The sequence below is a fragment of the Cydia pomonella genome, chromosome 21 (genome assembly GCF_033807575.1).
Source record: "Cydia pomonella isolate Wapato2018A chromosome 21, ilCydPomo1, whole genome shotgun sequence".
Classification (NCBI taxonomy): Eukaryota; Metazoa; Arthropoda; class Insecta; order Lepidoptera; family Tortricidae; genus Cydia; species Cydia pomonella.
In genome coordinates, this window is record NC_084723.1 from 10695776 (window position 1) to 10713686 (window position 17911).

Consider the following 17911-nt stretch of genomic DNA (forward strand, 5'->3'; position numbering starts at 1 on the left):
GCTTCACTCTTAATATAGTAACATCCATAGACTACGAAAATCGCTTACTGTTGCTTATTAGTATCCATAGGCTATGGTGGCCAAAATCGAGAAAAAAATTGTCCAAAGATTGAATTTAGCGCAGAGCAAGTACCAGGGCCTCATGAGTTACGAGGTGTCATTGACCAATGGCCGGGGCGCGTACGAGTATGAAGGTATCCCGGCTGCTCGCGTAGCTTACATAGCTGTAAACTTTTAGTTTCTTTACCTATATGATATCATAAGTTTAAAGTATTATTTTTGTTGACTCGTAGAAAAAGTATTATATACAATAGTGATATAATCAAGCTTTTTCAATCTCGTACCCAATAAGGTCTAACAAGCTTCGTGGCCTTAACACGGTACTCGACTGAAAAGCTCTTTATTATATCACGATTGTATAAAATACTATTTTGTTTCTTGACTGACATTTTATGCTAATGGTATGTCCTAAAAAGAGGTACGGGCAATGTGAATGTCATCTCAAATCTCTCAAAGGTGTCTCGCTTTGTGTGGCAGGGCACAGCACAGCAGATGTCATTTCAGATCTAGAGTAGAGCCCAACTGTGGAAGTTGGGTTGGGAAAGTATTTTACAAAAAAAACCGCAGCCAAATAACACTAGACCCTACTCATAGTGTTGTGTTCCTGCCGGTAAGATTGCCAGAGCTCAACGAGGGTGCGGGGTGTTAGGGGTCGGTAACGCGCATGTAACTCCTCTGGTGTTGCAGGCGTCCATAGGCTACGGATTTGTTTGCCACCGGCATAGTATAAACAAACGGTTACCGTTGGAGTTGCAGAGGCCGTGGCCGGAGCAGTTGGAGGGGCACACGGAGCCGCGCGCGCCCAGCGCCGCGCGCACCGCCTGCACCGACACGCACCTCTGCTGCATGCACATCTGGAAACGTAACAAACACTCATCAACCTAAGTAGACGACAGAACGGCGGCCAACCAGAGAGCGCGATGCCAGCGCCGGAGTTTCGCACATGCAACACATCGACGTGCAGCGCGACCCGAGCATCGACCTCTTGCATTTTAACCACTGAACTGAACGCGCGTGTCCTAGACAAAGAACCTATCAGTTGTAACTTGCAATAGGCCATTAAAACAATGGTACTATTTTAATGTATTGTTTTATTTAAATAGCGCAATAACGCGCTAATATTTGGCGACCGTGGCAGGACACGTGTCGAATATTATAAGCATTTTTCCAGTGCCTGAGCAAAAGCCGCCATATTGGGACGCAAATCGCCAGCGACCATCACTGCCAGCCATCGCCGCCAGAAGAAGTACAGCCCGAAGACCAAGGAGGGACGGCAGCGGCGACTGGGACCGGATCGGAATAAAGACGAACGACGGCGTCTAGCAACAAGGCGGCAGCGCGTGGCGGCCGGCGAAACAAGGGAAGTGCCGTGAGGGGTGCCTGTTCCTTTCCTTGTTTAATCCTAACTTAAACACCTTTTTCTTTAACTTAACTTAAATTCCTTGTCCAAAAATTGCAACGTAAATTTAAAAACTTGAACATTCCTAAACTCAGTGCATTGACCTTTACTTAACCTTACATGACAACTTAAAGACCATTGAATTCCCTTCTAACCTCCTTAAAAGAGTGCTTATTGTGTATTAATTGCCTTCATTTGTGTTTTACAAATGAAATAAAATATCATGTACTGCTGTGTGTATTGACGTGGATTCCGAAGAAGATATAGTATCTGTTTCTATATAATTTTATACAAACCTCACGTATTTTTTAATTTGGTGGACCATTTATGTCTTCTATTACACAACTATCGATATCGATAAAAAATATTTCTAACACTAGCAAGATTGCGATAGGCTTTTGTTTTGCCGGGAAAATTCCAGGCTCTGGATATGAAGTTGTTAATTTAGATGCTCACTGTTTGTCTATTTTATTGGTTTTGGCTTTGATCTCAGTGGTTCTGAACTTATTTTAATTAGAAAGTTAACATTTTAACAGACTTCAAGATTTCAAAAGAAGGAGGTTATCAATTCAGTTGGTGATTTGTCCTCTTCGCTGTGTTTGTGAAGTAAATTATATTTTTAAGACAAAAGACAAGTTCTGACGATGGGGTCCATGAGGAATCGAGGGAACTCCTCAAATGTTAAAGGCATATATATAGTGATCTTAGTATTTTCATCATCAAATCAAGCATTTACATTTGTAGAAGTGACATTTGATGAAGTGGAACTGCTGATGATGAACAGAATGGAACTCTTCAACGCCGCATAGTTCACGTTTGGCAATTTGTTATCTTCGCATGTTTGTGAAGCAGTTAGGTTTTCAAGGCACATTTTAGTCAAGCTTGATTTCTGATGATGGATTTCATGAGAAATTGAGGATATTTCTCAACACTTTTAAGCTAACTTATAGCCATTTTTATTATTATTTCATGCATGGTGTGAAATGATTTATTTTGAATATAGTTGAATACCATATGTCGGGTTTTACCAGTCAACCAGCAAATCTGAAATGTGTCAAAGTGGGTGCTGTGACAAACCTCCTTTTACCTCTTTTTCTACATAATTAGGCGTAGGACGCTGTCTTTTTAATTTGAAAATATCCCCCTCATTGAAGTCGGTTTATTTCTTAATTTTTAGGGTTCCGTAGCCAAATGGCAAAAAACGGAACCCTTATAGATTCGTCATGTCCGTCTGTCTGTCCGATTCTGTCACAGCCACTTTTTTCCGAAACTATAAAAGCTATACTGTTCAAACTTGGTAAGTAGATGTATTCTATGAACCGCATTATGATGTTTACACAAAAATAGAAAAAAAACAATAAATTTTGGGGGTTTCCCATACTTAGAACTGAAACTCGAAAAATCTTTTTTCATCAAACCCATACGTGTGGGGTATCTATGGATAGGTCTTTAAAAATGATATTGAGGTTTCTAATATAATTTTTTTCTAAACTGAATAGTTTGCGCGAGAGACACTTCCAAAGTGGTAAAAAGTGTGTCCCCCCCCCGTAACTTCTAAAATAACAGAATGAAAAATAAAAAAAAAATATATCATATACATTGCCATGCAAACTTCCACCGAAAATTGGTTCGAACGAGATCTAGTAAGTAGTTTTTTTTTAATACGTCATAAAAAATTAAAAAAAAAAATTTTTTTCATCAAACCCATTCGTGTGGGGTATCTAAGGATAGGTCTTCAAAAATGATATTTAGGTTTCTAATATCATTTTTTTCTAAACTGAATAGTTTGCGCGAGAGACACTTCCAAAGTGAAAAAAAGTGTGTCCCCCCCCTGTAACTTCTAAAATAACGGAATGAAAAATCTAAAAAAAATATATGATATACATTACCATGCAAACTTCCAACGAAAATTGGTTTGAACCAGATCTAGTAAGTAGTTTTTTTAATACGTCATAAATGGTACGGAACCCTTCATGGGCGAGTCCGACTCGCACTTGTCGCTTTTTTTTTATAATATAGAAGGCAACCGAGCAGACGAAATGCCTGATGGTAAACAAAAGAGTTGTCAGTGCGTTGTAAACATTGTGGAAGTTTGCGAAACAAAGGAAATGCTTGAAGAAATTAACTTGGTTAATAATTATTAAGTCAATATTTTATCTACATAGAGATATTCTCAATACCAACCTTATCGGGTCCACACTTGGCGCCGTCGGGCACGAGGCCGGGGTCCACGTCGCTGAGGCCAAGATCGATGATCACCGTGCGGCACGGGATGATTACACCTGCAAAAATAACCAATATATGTAAAGGACCATGGCAACTTTGTATAAGATCTATTGGATCAGTGTCGCACCTTGCTGCAATAAAAACAATATACATATTTTTATATGTATGCAGCAACTCACCATTGTTGTTGTTGTTTATGAAGGTAGCCGTCAGCACGGCCGCGTTCTCCATGCCGAACTCGAGCCGTTCGTTGAGATGCCAACACTGCAGCATGCCGCACATTACGTCTGGTCAGGACGTTGTATACAACTCACCGTTGTTGTTTATGAAGGTAGCCGTCAGCACGGCCGCGTTCTCCATGCCGAACTCGAGCCGTTCGTTGAGATGCCGACACTGCAGCATGCCGCACATTACGTCTGTTGAGGACGTTGTATACAACTCACCGTTGTTGTTTATGAAGGTAGCCGTCAGCACGGCCGCGTTCTCCATGCCGAACTCGAGCCGTTCGTTGAGATGCCGACACTGCAGCATGCCGCACATTACGTCTGTTGAGGACGTTGTATACAACTCACCGTTGTTGTTTATGAAGGTAGCCGTCAGCACGGCCGCGTTCTCCATGCCGAACTCGAGCCGTTCGTTGAGATGCCGACACTGCAGCATGCCGCACATTACGTCTGTTGAGGACGTTGTATACAACTCACCGTTGTTGTTTATGAAGGTAGCCGTCAGCACGGCCGCGTTCTCCATGCCGAACTCGAGCCGTTCGTTGAGATGCCGACACTGCAGCATGCCGCACATTACGTCTGTTGAGGACGTTGTATACAACTCACCGTTGTTGTTTATGAAGGTAGCCGTCAGCACGGCCGCGTTCTCCATGCCGAACTCGAGCCGTTCGTTGAGATGCCGACACTGCAGCATGCCGCACATTACGTCTGTTGAGGACGTTGTATACAACTCACCGTTGTTGTTTATGAAGGTAGCCGTCAGCACGGCCGCGTTCTCCATGCCGAACTCGAGCCGTTCGTTGAGATGCCGACACTGCAGCATGCCGCACATTACGTCTGTTGAGGACGTTGTATACAACTCACCGTTGTTGTTTATGAAGGTAGCCGTCAGCACGGCCGCGTTCTCCATGCCGAACTCGAGCCGTTCGTTGAGATGCCGACACTGCAGCATGCCGCACATTACGTCTGTTGAGGACGTTGTATACAACTCACCGTTGTTGTTTATGAAGGTAGCCGTCAGCACGGCCGCGTTCTCCATGCCGAACTCGAGCCGTTCGTTGAGATGCCGACACTGCAGCATGCCGCACATTACGTCTTGCGGTGCGCAGCGGCGGTAGATCTGGTTGACGCGGTCGTAGCCGCAGTTACCGTGGCTAGAAAACGGAAGTTTTTGTAAAATAAAATAAAAATTAATTTATAAATACCATTAGTGACACATCTGAAAACTATTGCCTAAGCATGATTCGATTAGATTACACGAAGATATTCAAGGATAAACATAAGGCGATTATAATCGATAATTACATATTAGGGGCGAAAACCTCGTACCATATAAATGGTTTTCTTCAGAATTTAATTCAGTAGTGAAAAAAACCCCTTAGATTACTCCCAGCTGGACGCGTTAGTTAATCCTAACGGGATCCCCAAAATCGTAATGACCATCTTCTGTTATGAATGCAGTGAAAGGGTATAGTTGTAATCACGGACGGAGTATAGGCGACAGAGTGAATCTAAAGCTTAATGAACACTGAGCACTTACTCGTCGCCCTTTATGTTGGAGTTGTTGTAACACTTGTCGTCGGAGGAAGCGCCCGTGACGCCCCACAGTAGCCTACATTGGTCTGTGTGGGATCGGCATGAACCACGCACGCAGTAAGCCTGTAAAAAGATTATATTTCAATGGAAAATGTGAATCAACTTTGAAAAAAATCCACCAGTCGTTGGTGAACAGAAATACACTTTATACGTTTGACAGTTTTCTGGTAACATCGACCACTTAGTGTTGCTAACTTAGTAATAATAGTATTTTAGAGTTTACCTGGCCTTTCCCGCATGGCGTGGCATCCATTTTGTGAACATCATGGGGACAGAATTGCGAATGTCCGCTGCAGTACTCGGGCAGGTCACACTCGCGGTCGGCGGCGCGGCATTCTGTGCCTGGTGCTTTGGGACGACATGTCTGGAAAACAAATAGATACAATTAATATTAATGTTCAACAAATTGTATAACTTTAAGAAAACTACCCCAACATTTGTAATCAGGTCCTTAAGTTCAACAGTAGAGACTTGGTGGAGGTTCGAAAACTTACAATAACTTTACCTGTATTTAAATATTTATGCAAGAAATCTTAGTTGAATTTTTATCTAGCGACGTGGTAAATTACTGTAATTAAATTTGATGCTCAACCAGACTAAAGAGGTACCAATTTTGTCTAATAGATACGTCTATTAGTCAAGATTGGTACCTCTCTAGAAGGATAAAAATAAATCTGAACAGAAATATAAATCTACTGTTAAATCGCAGCACTGCCCGTGGCCACATTGGGCCAATCAGGCTAGCAGTACGTCGTACAAGCGTTGCGATTGCTGTCTTCAGAGGAATATGTACCGGAGATTGACGTACTAGGTTGATGAGTATCACAGCGTACCGTGAGATCACAGCACTGGCCGTGGCCACACGTGGCGTTGGGCCGCAGGGTGCAGTCGGGCCGGCAGCACGCCGAGCACGCGGAGCGGTCGGCGGCGGCCGGCCGGGCAGCGCCGGGCGCGGTGCCGCAGTCGCACTGCTCGCCTTCCTCCAGGAACCCGTTGCCGCAGGTCGGGGATTCGGCTAGCTGCTTAGGTTTGTTTCTGGAAAGGGTATAATCGGGTAAGCATGTTCAAAGGTTTTTACTGTCTACTTGTATGAAGAGAAAGTATTATGGGATGTTACAAATTCGAGTTTTTCACACTGTTAATCACCATTTAAATTTTTGAAATTCTTCATGAAATATATAAATTTGATAAGCGTCGCAATCTCGCACGTATTTTTTTTATTTTTCTGAAAATTTTCAACTCAATTTTTTACTATTTTTCCAAGAGATAATTCAATATATATTTTTTCATAAAACGACTTTAATTGTATATAAAACACACCCAAATAACAAATAAATCGGATTAGTATTTTGGCTGTAATAAAATAAAAATGTTTTTTCTTTTTTTTGCATTTTTTTTATAATCTGAAACATTTGAGGCTTAAATTTTAGTGAAAGCACTACATATATTAATCCAGTACGTCAATAATCCAGTAAAAGGAAATTTTTTTTTCGCTATGCAACAAAGAACGGATTTGTAATCTTTAAACCCCTGGAGTCCCGTGGATGCGATATCGCATCGGCAGAAAGGCTACCGTTGAAGTCTGACGGAAGCTAAACAAATTACACGCAATGTCATACAAAATATATGAAAAGTGAAAAACCCCTGAGACTAAGGTTTTTTGAGATTGCGACTAGAGGTTTCTACAAACTACACATGTTACAAGGTTGAACCCGCTATAGGCCATTTTAATATAATAACGAATCAAATCAACTTCTCTTTGACAAACGTCGAATCGAAACCACTACCTACTTGGTTTCGTTTCAAAGTATAATCGTCATAAATAGACTTACCTCAGACAGTAGTCCATGCCTCTCTCAAAAGACAAGGCCAGAGACTTGAGACTGCAAGAAGACCAGTGCACCGGCGTCACCGACGTACTCGAAGGACTCATTATGCATTTCTTGTCAGGACACTCGCAATCCGGTTCCTGCGGGAATCATAATGATATTGTAATGCCATGAAAACCTAGCTGAAATACACAAACACTAAGATTAATACAATATAAATTCATTTATTTCGACCAACTTAGGATCATATTACATTTAACTTATTATATTTAAACGTAAGATTAAAATTTAACTTAAACTAAATTAAATTAAGTCAAATATACTCATATTTTAACCTATTCTGGAGAGGCTTGGACACCAGTACGTGAATCATATGACAGTGATTCAGGCACTGGCAGTCAAAGTATATCTGTTTAGCGTCTGGCAGTTAATGTATAGTAGAGGCTTCAAATAAGTTTACAAGCCATCGTGACGTCATGGAGGTTACGTATTTTTGGTCGGATACTACTATGTATGACACTTTTTGGAATTTTGGATAATTACGTGAGACAGTCGTGACCAAGTCGAGCCCGACTGAACTACTGACTAAAGGCTAATTTAGACGATTTTAGTTACATTGCAGACTATAGGTTACATCTAGTTCAGCCGACTGATCAAATACCGCAATGTAATGAAACTTGTATGCGAGTTCTCGCACCGTCTAAATGAGTCCTTTTGAGATCCTTCGCCTGGAATTCGCCGTCAAAACACATCGTCAGTACCTGGTCGTGCTCCATGCCGAAGTTGTGTCCCATCTCGTGGGCAATGGTCATGGCCACCAGCCCGATGACCCGCGAGTGGTTGGTGGCGACTCCGGCCGAGTAGTTGTACGAACACATGAAGCCCTTGAGGGCTTTACCGACCACGCCCGCTTTGAAGTTCTGGCGGCTGTGGAAGGGTTGAGCTGTTTATATGATTGTCAAGTTTAGTAGAAGTAGAGGTTATTTACTAAACAGATTTTGATGTCTATACTATAATAGTAGTTTAGTAAAATTATGACCTGTTGCGATATGTATGGTCTTGAGTATGTATAAATTTATGAAGAATGTGTAATAACATAATGATTTACATTATTTGAGAACTACTAATTTACAATATACATACAGGGATAATCGATGTATTGAAATCGAAATTGACTAGAAAATATACGATTACGAAGTCAATAAACGTTAAATAAATAAAAAGTCATTAAAGTAAATACATTTTATAACGAAATGTTTAAGCGGTAGGTATCTATCTACGAGTAGCTATCTAAACAATGTAATACAAATGAATATTTGGCATGGTTTAGATTAGACCAAAAACATTTTACAAATAAAGATCCCAACACATGCTACTAATAGTCGGCCACATTAAAGCGTGAATAAGATGTAAAGCTAAAATACAAAAAAAGTTTGATTGGACTGGACGCACGCGGCGGGCGGCGCGGCAAGCTACCGCCGCTGGCGTCCTAAATAGGTTCAGTCCCGCTAGGTACCGGGTGGCGCGAGCGGTGGCTAGCGCGGCACGATCAAAATGTAATGAACCTGTTTTGGACGAAAGCGGCGGCGGCCCTCGCTCGCCGCGCCGCCCCGCTCGAAATCGTTAATTGTAAAAAGTTTCAAAGATCTATATCTCTGTCCTCTCTGACCTGCGATTCCTTTGCAAAACAACATTACCAAAATGAACTCACAAATGGGGCTTCGTGTAGTCGTAGTGAAATTCTTCTTTTTTGATGAACCGAGTTCCCCTGCGATGAGATTAAATAGCTAAAAGACTATGCGTTAAACATCCCAAGCGGTTACTACACGTGCAATATCTACAAACAATCACAGATAGCGTTAGGAAGAAATTAGAAAATAATAAGTGGAAAAAATGCATGATAGAAAAAAAATACACCGCCGTCTGCCCACTTTTGTAATCTAACCCCCTTATCATAAACGTGTGCTAAAGTTGACAGGCCGGTAACAATCGTTTGTCCCTTTCCATCATACCAATACGTCGGATAAGGACATACGATTATTAGCGGCTTGTCAACTTTAGCACACGATTATGAATAAGGGGGTAAGTTTGCGCGTAAAATGTGCTCAAGGGATGTTGCCATTCAATAAAGTTTAGAAAGGAAAAAAAACAAGTAAGTATGTAGAAATAGAAATCGATTTTTCTTCAAGGATGTGTGCTCGATGTTTGTAAATAACGTTGTTAGTTAAGCACATATTTATGTAGATATGGGTAGCATTGGACAGTCGTGTGTATGTCCAAATTGAATATTTCCACTTTGCTTATTAGAAGTAAATGGTAAACAGATTGGTATTTAGAATTACAGTGCAAACTGAAGCATGCGACTTATTTTATTATTCACGTCTCAAACTAATTCCGAATACCATAAAATTTGTAAGTAGCAATTAAACCAAAAGTGATTTTAATACTCCATGACCAGAACAAGGATTCATTTATTGTACCTATGAGAGTAACTGTCAGCGTTATCAACATTAGCTGTCAAATTCGAGGCGTGGGCGAAATGGGCTCTCGCCACCGCCTTCGATTCAAGGGGGCTCGCAAAGCCTACCTTTTTATTATCTTGGGAATAAATATTGAAAAACATGACTTCGCCCACCGTCGCCTAGATTAGTTCGCGCTACGCCGCTGTTCTCACGTCCAGTACAATAAATGAATGCCAGAATCCAAATACACTACTACTTCGTGACTTACGTGCAAACTTAAAAGTTGATTGTGAACTTACCATAAGGCAAGAAGAGATAAGTATCTCTGTCCTCGAAGACATTTCTTTGGATAAAACAAATGTTCTACGTTAGAACTTACGTAAGCAGTTGAGCGTTGTCGTTAGGTATCCTAGTGACTAGTACAGTCTTCCGATAGTGTAGGAACTTGTTGAGTGTGGCGTCTCCGTCCTCTTCTAACACGATTTCGTCGTTTTCTGACCATATCTCAACGCCTACGAGCGCTATGAAGATGTTTAACGGAGCATATACCTGAAAGTGTAAATATTTAGAGTGTCAACATAAGGTAGAAGATGTAGCCAGGCCTTCAACTCTCTCGCTTCTTTTCTGCGGGCCGAACTGTGTAGTCTTTGGCTTTTTCGCTTCCGTAGGCCAAAAGCGATGCCGTAACTTAGAAACTGTTTTACTGTTCCTCATAAAGGTTAGCAAATCTGTTACTTGATTCTCATGCCAATGTTACTTAGTGTCTTTCAGAGGTCGTGTGTGAATCTTGTAGGATCTTCTTCGAGATAAATGCACCATAGACCAGCTGCAGGTCTTTGCCGCTGGCGAGGAACTTACAGCAGTCCACGAGTTCTACGACCAGCACGAGCCCCACGTATGGTCCGCGTTGTATGGCTCTAGTGTCTCACCGAGTTGATGATGTTGGCCAGGTCCTTCATCTGCCGATGGACCAGCTGCAGGTCGCCGCCGCTGGCGAGGAACTCGCCGTGATCCACGACAAGCACGAGTTCCACGTAGCGTGAGCGACGGTCCGCGTTATAAGGCTCTCGGACTAGCGTGTCCTCGTAGGTATCGCGTTTGTACTGGAATGAAGGTGAATTTCAAGATGCTATTCAGTACAGTGATCTGGTTTAACAAGAAGACGGGTTCTTACGTTATGAATAAGTAAAAGTTTCTTTACATATTTGACCAAACTTTGGTACCTAATTCTAACGTAATTTACGTTGACCCAACTCAACACACCCACGTTTCATTGTTTCTTTGGGTGTATAAGCCAACGAGAAATTAATAACAAGTATAGGTACGTATAATATGATAATAGTACGAGTATTTACACGAGATTACACATTTAACACGACATTCATTCAAAAGCTGTCTACACCAACAACCTAAGCTTTATGTAAGATGCTAACTGCTTCACCCGACTACCTTGCATGTTTTGTGGTTAATAGTTGCCGTGCTCTTCAAAATCTGAACAGAACCGAGCTCAAATAACTTGAGCTTAAAACATCAATGGGCTTAGCACGATTGTATCTTGCGCGCAACATAAGCCTCCAAACTTTTTCTCACTATATTAGCCTACAGAAAAGACACGTTTCGAATGACTCACCCGACTGACTCGGGACCTCTTTCTTGCTAATTCTTCTGTCCTCTGTTGGAACAACATGGGATCGTAACTTGAGTTATGTGTGGTGCCACCTTCGTAGCCACATCGGTGCTCTTTAGCTAGGTGTTCGTGGGAGTACAGGAAATGGTCAGCGTTTATGTCGTTGTCTGAAATAAATATGAAATAAAGTAAGAAATTGTATATTCAACAGCACTGAGCTGTCAAATCAGACATCTTCAAAAAGGCAATATTGCAGACTTTCTGTGTCTGTTTCCGTTCAGTAGCTAAATATGAATTGATAATCCACATTCAAGAGTAACATAAACTGACGATCATTGGCATACCTACCTAAATAAATGTTGAAATCTCAGTAAAACCACAGAAGTTCAAAATTTCATTCAGAGAGAATTTGTATAGTCTGAGCCTTAACGCCTTCAAGAATCAGGAGTGATTATATCTTCTCTCTTTGTCAGTTTATTAAGAGACGTGAGAACGTGATCAAAATCACATCAAACCTCTCTAGGCTCAGTGTAAATAGGTATAGATTGTACCTTCGTTATTAACTACTGTGGCATACTTTCGTCACCTATGTTGTACCAATTTATAATGAAGCTAATGTTTTAAAAGCATGTGGTTTTATGCATTGATGTTGAAAGACTAACCGTGTGCTGGTTCGATGTACCGCAGCTGCCGTCCATCGTAGAGGACACCTTTAACCCCATGGCAGGTTGAGACTGCGGCCCATGAGCCCGGCTTGCCTCGCACACGTCCAGAGTACTGGCATATATCTAAGTCCTGGAATCACATGAAGTGTGAAGTTATTTTATGGTTCGAGTAGTTAAAAATATAGCTAAATTTATTTTTGTAAGAGATGTTTCCTTGAATTTCAAGCCATTAATTGAAACCCAGCTTTCGTGACGAATGACATGGAAAAATGATTTGATACTCATATGCTGGACCACAGGCCCACTATCATGGACAAGATGGATTGGGTTGTCTTTGTCCCAGTTTAGTGCGGATTAGGGGCTTAACACACATATAAACCGTGATTACCTTTTATATTGTTTTGATTGAGCTCCCGATATTTCGACGCAGTTACTTCTCTTATTCACGGGTAACTGGAGATAGCGGGTGGGTGTCAAAGTTGTGTAGACCGCGATGGTCGATTTAAGTGTAGTGAAACCAACCGTGAATCATTCAAAACTGTTATATGCCCAATTACCCACCTCTTTCTCTGGCACGTGCACTTTGGTCCGGCCATTCTGCTGGTAGCTCAGAGAATGTCCTTGAGGCACCAGCGCCTCGTTCAGTCGCAGATCTAGCTCGTGCTCTTCGCCGTCTATGCTCACTGTCAGCGTCACCTCTGGATGGTGTGAACCCATCTGAAATGGAAACAATTACGGTAAGTTACCAGTCCTGGTAGTTGTAGTTACTAGTCCTGGCGCCTGTAACACGCTAACAATTGATATTTGATACTGACAATTTCCTGTCCATTTCTGGGTCGATAAGTAACGACGGTACCTAGCGTCAATACCTACTTGATGGACCTACGTCGCTCTCAGGTAAAATTTGACACAATGTTGAAACAGGGGCCAGGAGGCCCGGGAGGTACAAGTTACAGTCGATTGTCTACTGACGATTGTCGCCTATCATGAACAATTCCCCCTATATAATAGGTATATTATATTAGAGAATGGATTTCCATTGAGCTATTGGAAAAGGGAAGTTGAATCAACAGAAACAGAAATCGGATAAACCCAAACTACTTCTTACTAAGGAAAACGTTTACTACGTGGAGGTACCGGATTAAACCCGATTGTCCGCATACTAAGGAGATGAACTATTTATTTACATACCTTAACTATTATTGACGTATGTACATACCTACAGTCAGCATCAATATTAGCGGATGAGACAACGCTCCAAAAGTATCTGCCACTCTAGAAATAGTTTTCTTATAGGGATTAGAGATATATCTCTTCAATTCGCGTTATTAAGTATCTGTCATACTCGTAGTCTCGTTCATTGTTCTACATATACAAAGACATGTGTCTATTTTTTAAGCCATTAGAGAATGTTAGATACTTTTGACGCGTAGTTACTTTTGATGCTGACTGTACTGTAAGGAATTATTCTTTATTGCTCCAATAACAACACATTTTACATACCTACATATATATTTGAACAGTCAAAGTCAAAGTTCTAATTGTTTTAAATTATTCAACATTTCCTTAAAATTACCGAAATTAACAGACCTACAGCGGTAACTTTAAAGAAATGTTTAAAACAATTGGAACTAATCATGTGGGCACTGACCTCATCTTGTGTCGTCGTAATTTCTCTTTTCGTCCTAGTGTGGTGAAATTTCGGCCTAACTATACTATGTTTACTGAAGTCCGAAGATGGATCTGAAACAATACAGAAATTAATTCATTATTGTATTACAAATTAATTATTAGAAGTATTTGGATAAACATGGTCAAACTATAATACAATTTTAAGAATGGTGATGGCGATGGCAGCAGTTAATGATGATGGCGATTTTATTACAAAAGTAGATGCCAATGACTGAACTGCTATTTTCCTAGTAGTTTATCCTGTTTAATTGTTGGTCCTTTATTTTAACAATAGTGTAAAAAACTCACTATAGATAAAGGTAGCGACATCGTAAATATGTAAATGCAGTAGCAGTTGCCAAGAAAGAAAATGAATCATGAGATAACGTAACTTAACTAACTTACTAAGACACAAGAAATACTAAGATTTTCTTTGTAGTATTAGTGAATGTAATGAGTAGGTATTGCACATAACAATGAGAAGGTATTACCTATTATAGCACTTTAACAATACTGAGATCCCATGATTGGTAAGTGTGCGTCTTATTGTTCTATTGTTGTACAATCCTACCCCCGTCTGGTTAGATACTTTAGTAAATACACTAAAATTAAAACTAATACTTATGTATAGAAATTATCATAGAAAGTGACCAGTTTTAATTCCTCTTTTTAAAACATATAGGTAGTGGTGGTTTGTATCATTTATTTATTTGACTATCCTTTTTTCGTTAACCATTGAAAACTCTGGATAGTACTCAACAAACATACATATAATCACACCTATTTCCGGAGCGGTAGGCAGTGACCACGGATTTCCACATGCTACGATCCTGACACACCTACCTCTTTCGTTTCCTTTACTTTCATAACATTCCTCATACACAGTGCTTAACTGTCTGATAATTAGGTAAGCCGGTGGAAATCGAGTTCTGTGGACTCTTTGTCATCGCCACCCAGACAATACAATCTTAGCGAAAGCAAAAGCATCAAAAATAATTATGATAACAATGATTTAAGCCTAATATTCATTAAATATCAAAGCGAAAAAGGTGTGTTATTTTTAACAAAATGTCATAATGTAAGTGTATTATAATATACCAAGTATCGATTATATTAGTCCTTGCTGTAATCAGTCATACATCACAAGGCTCAAAAACAGGAACAGAAATGCAGGAAATAAATATCCTGCGAGCTGTCATTTCCTTTTGCATGTTTACCCCGTTTACCACAGGATATGTAGGTCGTACGGAGATATAATTTGTCTTTCCTGTACCCAATATTTAAACAAATCAAGTGATTTAGAAAGCAATTTGTACAGTATACTTTCCTACACAAATTATGGTTCTCAACATTATCCGTACACAACCTTATACAACAATAATTGAGACAAGCCTGTCGGTAATGGTAAATTTGGTAGCCTAATATTTTGTCTTTTTTTTTTTCATAGCCAAAAAGAAACAAATAACCCGCGTGTTTGATTAATCAAACACACGAAAACGTCCACAACTTTATACAGGGAGAGGGCAGTATATTTACATCACAGTCACAACTTCCTTGCATCCTTAACTTTCTGAAGGAGAAGAGTCAACTTTTGTTTTTTGTGGCCTTCCTACTTAGGATATCCTGTTAGGTGTTACGTAGTGTTTATAAACCACTAGCAAACTTGTACCTATACCTGTTTATTGTGCATGCAGCTTTAATCCCCATGAATGGTTTGAGCCCGGGTACCCCACGCGTCGCGTCCAATTTCGGCATAACCCAGTTACGCGTTATTTTTACGCCTTTACTTACGTCATTTTACCGCGGGTTATGCAAGTTGTTAGATTTACGCGAAATGCAGTTATGGTTACGTTATGGTTCATTGAGTTGCGATTGCAGTAATAAGTTACATTTTGCATCTCTGCCACATTGCAATCGTACCTACAATGCAACGTGCGTCGCGGCAGCTATTCTGTTTCGTCTCAGGAATTGTTCAAATAGCCTATATTTAATATTTATTTAAGCTGACACACTATTACACTAAATTGGGCCATAATGTCTAATTTTAAAAACACATTTCATAGCCGATATTGCGTCCGATTCTGAAGATAGACTCAAGAAAGAGTAAGAAATTGCTTGTTTACTTAATTAAATCGAACCAAGTTTTGCGTAAGGAAAATTCATAGAATTTAAGTATTAACGGAAGAAATTGCAAGCACAATTTAGTTAGGTATAGGTTTTTTCAATAAATTAGTCATTCTATTCCAATAACCATAGGTATAGGTATGTAACCGAAGGACGATTTCCCTTTAAGCAGGATTGTTTTACAAAAATTGTAAGTTTTGTGCACATGTACGCTTCCAAACAAACATTGATAATAAAACTATATAAACATCCGTTATCCCGCAACGTCCTCAAGCCTGATCTCAAGCACTCGGTGTCCCGATTACTGATAACGAATGATTTACGGAGACTGTTCCCTGTTCTGATATGAGAGCAAGTATACGAGAAATACATTACTTAGCCCTGTTTACTTAGAAACATGCAACATGCAACAGACGTTTTCATCCGAAGTTATGAAGAAACCAGGCCTTGTATCAGGTAAATCTCATGTCGGGGTTTCGAACATGATCGAACTGATTGAAATAACGGACCGAAAATTCTATTGACTACATGACGAAAGTACAGTTCTTGATAGCCAAAGGACAGAGTACCCGGACAATACAACGGGGCCTTCTCCTTGAATTTTTAGAATTTCCGTTTATAATTGGCGTAAATAATTGGCATTTACATTAAATATTAGTAAGAGTAAGTATATAATGTGTTCGACTCTTTCTTCAATGACTTATTAATTTTCAAATAACGAGTAAAAACACACGGGTAAATTTGTCTCAAGTTCGTTGCTGGATAGATGATCTTATTGATTGTTGGGCTAGAACTTGTATATCGTATAAATGGACACTATCCATTCCTGTCATAAACCGATCTGGTCATATCTAATTTGCGACCACTACGTAACAGTTATAAAGACATAAACTTATCCGCTTTAGATATAAATATGGCGTTTCCAGAGCAACTTTCTATAAAAGTAAGTACTGAAACTTGTTTAAAGGGAAAAGATAACAAGTGTATAAGGACTTGATAGATTATTCTAGTACAGACGATGGACGGAGTTATCCACATGATGAAGCATTCGTCACTTTTTAACACCGCGTGATAAAGAGAGATGGACACTCATTAACACGTAGACTAGTACCTAAGACCAATTATATTCGTACTGGACTAAAGTAGCCTGGTTGATTCGCATTGATTTCCGAGAGATGGCGTATCACACGCTCAAACGAGAAATGTGTAGTCAGCATCAATAATGAAAGTACGCTTCAAAAGTATCCTCCATCCGGGAATTCTTGTCCAAATATTAAGATGTAGAAAAGGGACTTTTAGCTTTTTGTTAAGCTATAAGAGAATGGTACTTTTAATGGTATACTTTTGATTTCAGGCATAGACAGATCCGTTTCTTTTGATGCTGACATTGCCGACTGTAGCTAACGCTGTTAAGCTGTTATCACATCGCGAAGAAAAATTAGAAAATAACAACGCTACCTAGTATTTTATAAATTCTTCAAAAAACAAGAAAGCCCAAACAATTGGCGTGGGATCAAATTCCTTTTAACCAATCCATATTAATAAAAACAAAGAGAAAACTTCTTTCAGCTGCCTATTTATTTGTTCTGCAATAGCCAATTTCCCGCATTTGTACCTCCAATTGTCTTAATCATACCGTGGGTTTATTGAATAGGTTTTTTAAACATTCCAAACTTACAATTGAGCGCGAAGCGACTTGCACTTGGAATTACAAACGTGCGTTGAACACATCGAATGATCTGCGTTACGATGAACGCATGTTCAGTCGCCATCAGATATATCGGAGCGGCCAAGGCGGCGAATATCTGACCACGCCTCTATTGTCAAGGCGCTAGGGTGCGTGTTCAGATAATTTTGGGCACCTTGGCCTACCACACAACTTTAAGAGCCATTTGCAGCCAACTAAGTCGGAGTAAATCGTTTATACACTGTATATAAACGGTACTGTTAACTCTGAGTTTAAACGGTGAACTCCAAGTTTATTATTTGATCGACTATCTAATCGATTTTACGACAAACGCTTGTAGA

At 40.1% G+C, this 17911-nt stretch overlaps 1 protein-coding gene across 3 annotated transcripts in view; it reads right to left on the bottom strand.

Annotated features, from left to right (window-relative positions):
* LOC133529636 (uncharacterized) overlaps positions 1–17911 on the bottom strand; it is a 109106-nt gene that overhangs the window by 9516 nt on the left and 81679 nt on the right. For 2 of the 3 annotated variants that reach the window (XM_061867392.1, XM_061867394.1), the window contains exons 2-16: positions 13740–13831; positions 12650–12805; positions 12086–12218; positions 11427–11590; positions 10726–10899; positions 10176–10345; positions 9046–9102; positions 8096–8261; positions 7338–7474; positions 6339–6540; positions 5729–5869; positions 5450–5568; positions 4000–5063; positions 3644–3741; positions 803–914 (exon numbers count right to left, since the gene is read on the bottom strand). In XM_061867392.1, coding sequence (XP_061723376.1) covers positions 803–914; positions 3644–3741; positions 4000–5063; positions 5450–5568; positions 5729–5869; positions 6339–6540; positions 7338–7474; positions 8096–8261; positions 9046–9102; positions 10176–10345; positions 10726–10899; positions 11427–11590; positions 12086–12218; positions 12650–12805; positions 13740–13831 — 2985 coding nt within the window. The remainder of the gene's footprint in view (positions 1–802; positions 915–3643; positions 3742–3999; positions 5064–5449; positions 5569–5728; positions 5870–6338; positions 6541–7337; positions 7475–8095; positions 8262–9045; positions 9103–10175; positions 10346–10725; positions 10900–11426; positions 11591–12085; positions 12219–12649; positions 12806–13739; positions 13832–17911) is intronic. The other variant, XM_061867393.1, reaches the window with a different exon arrangement.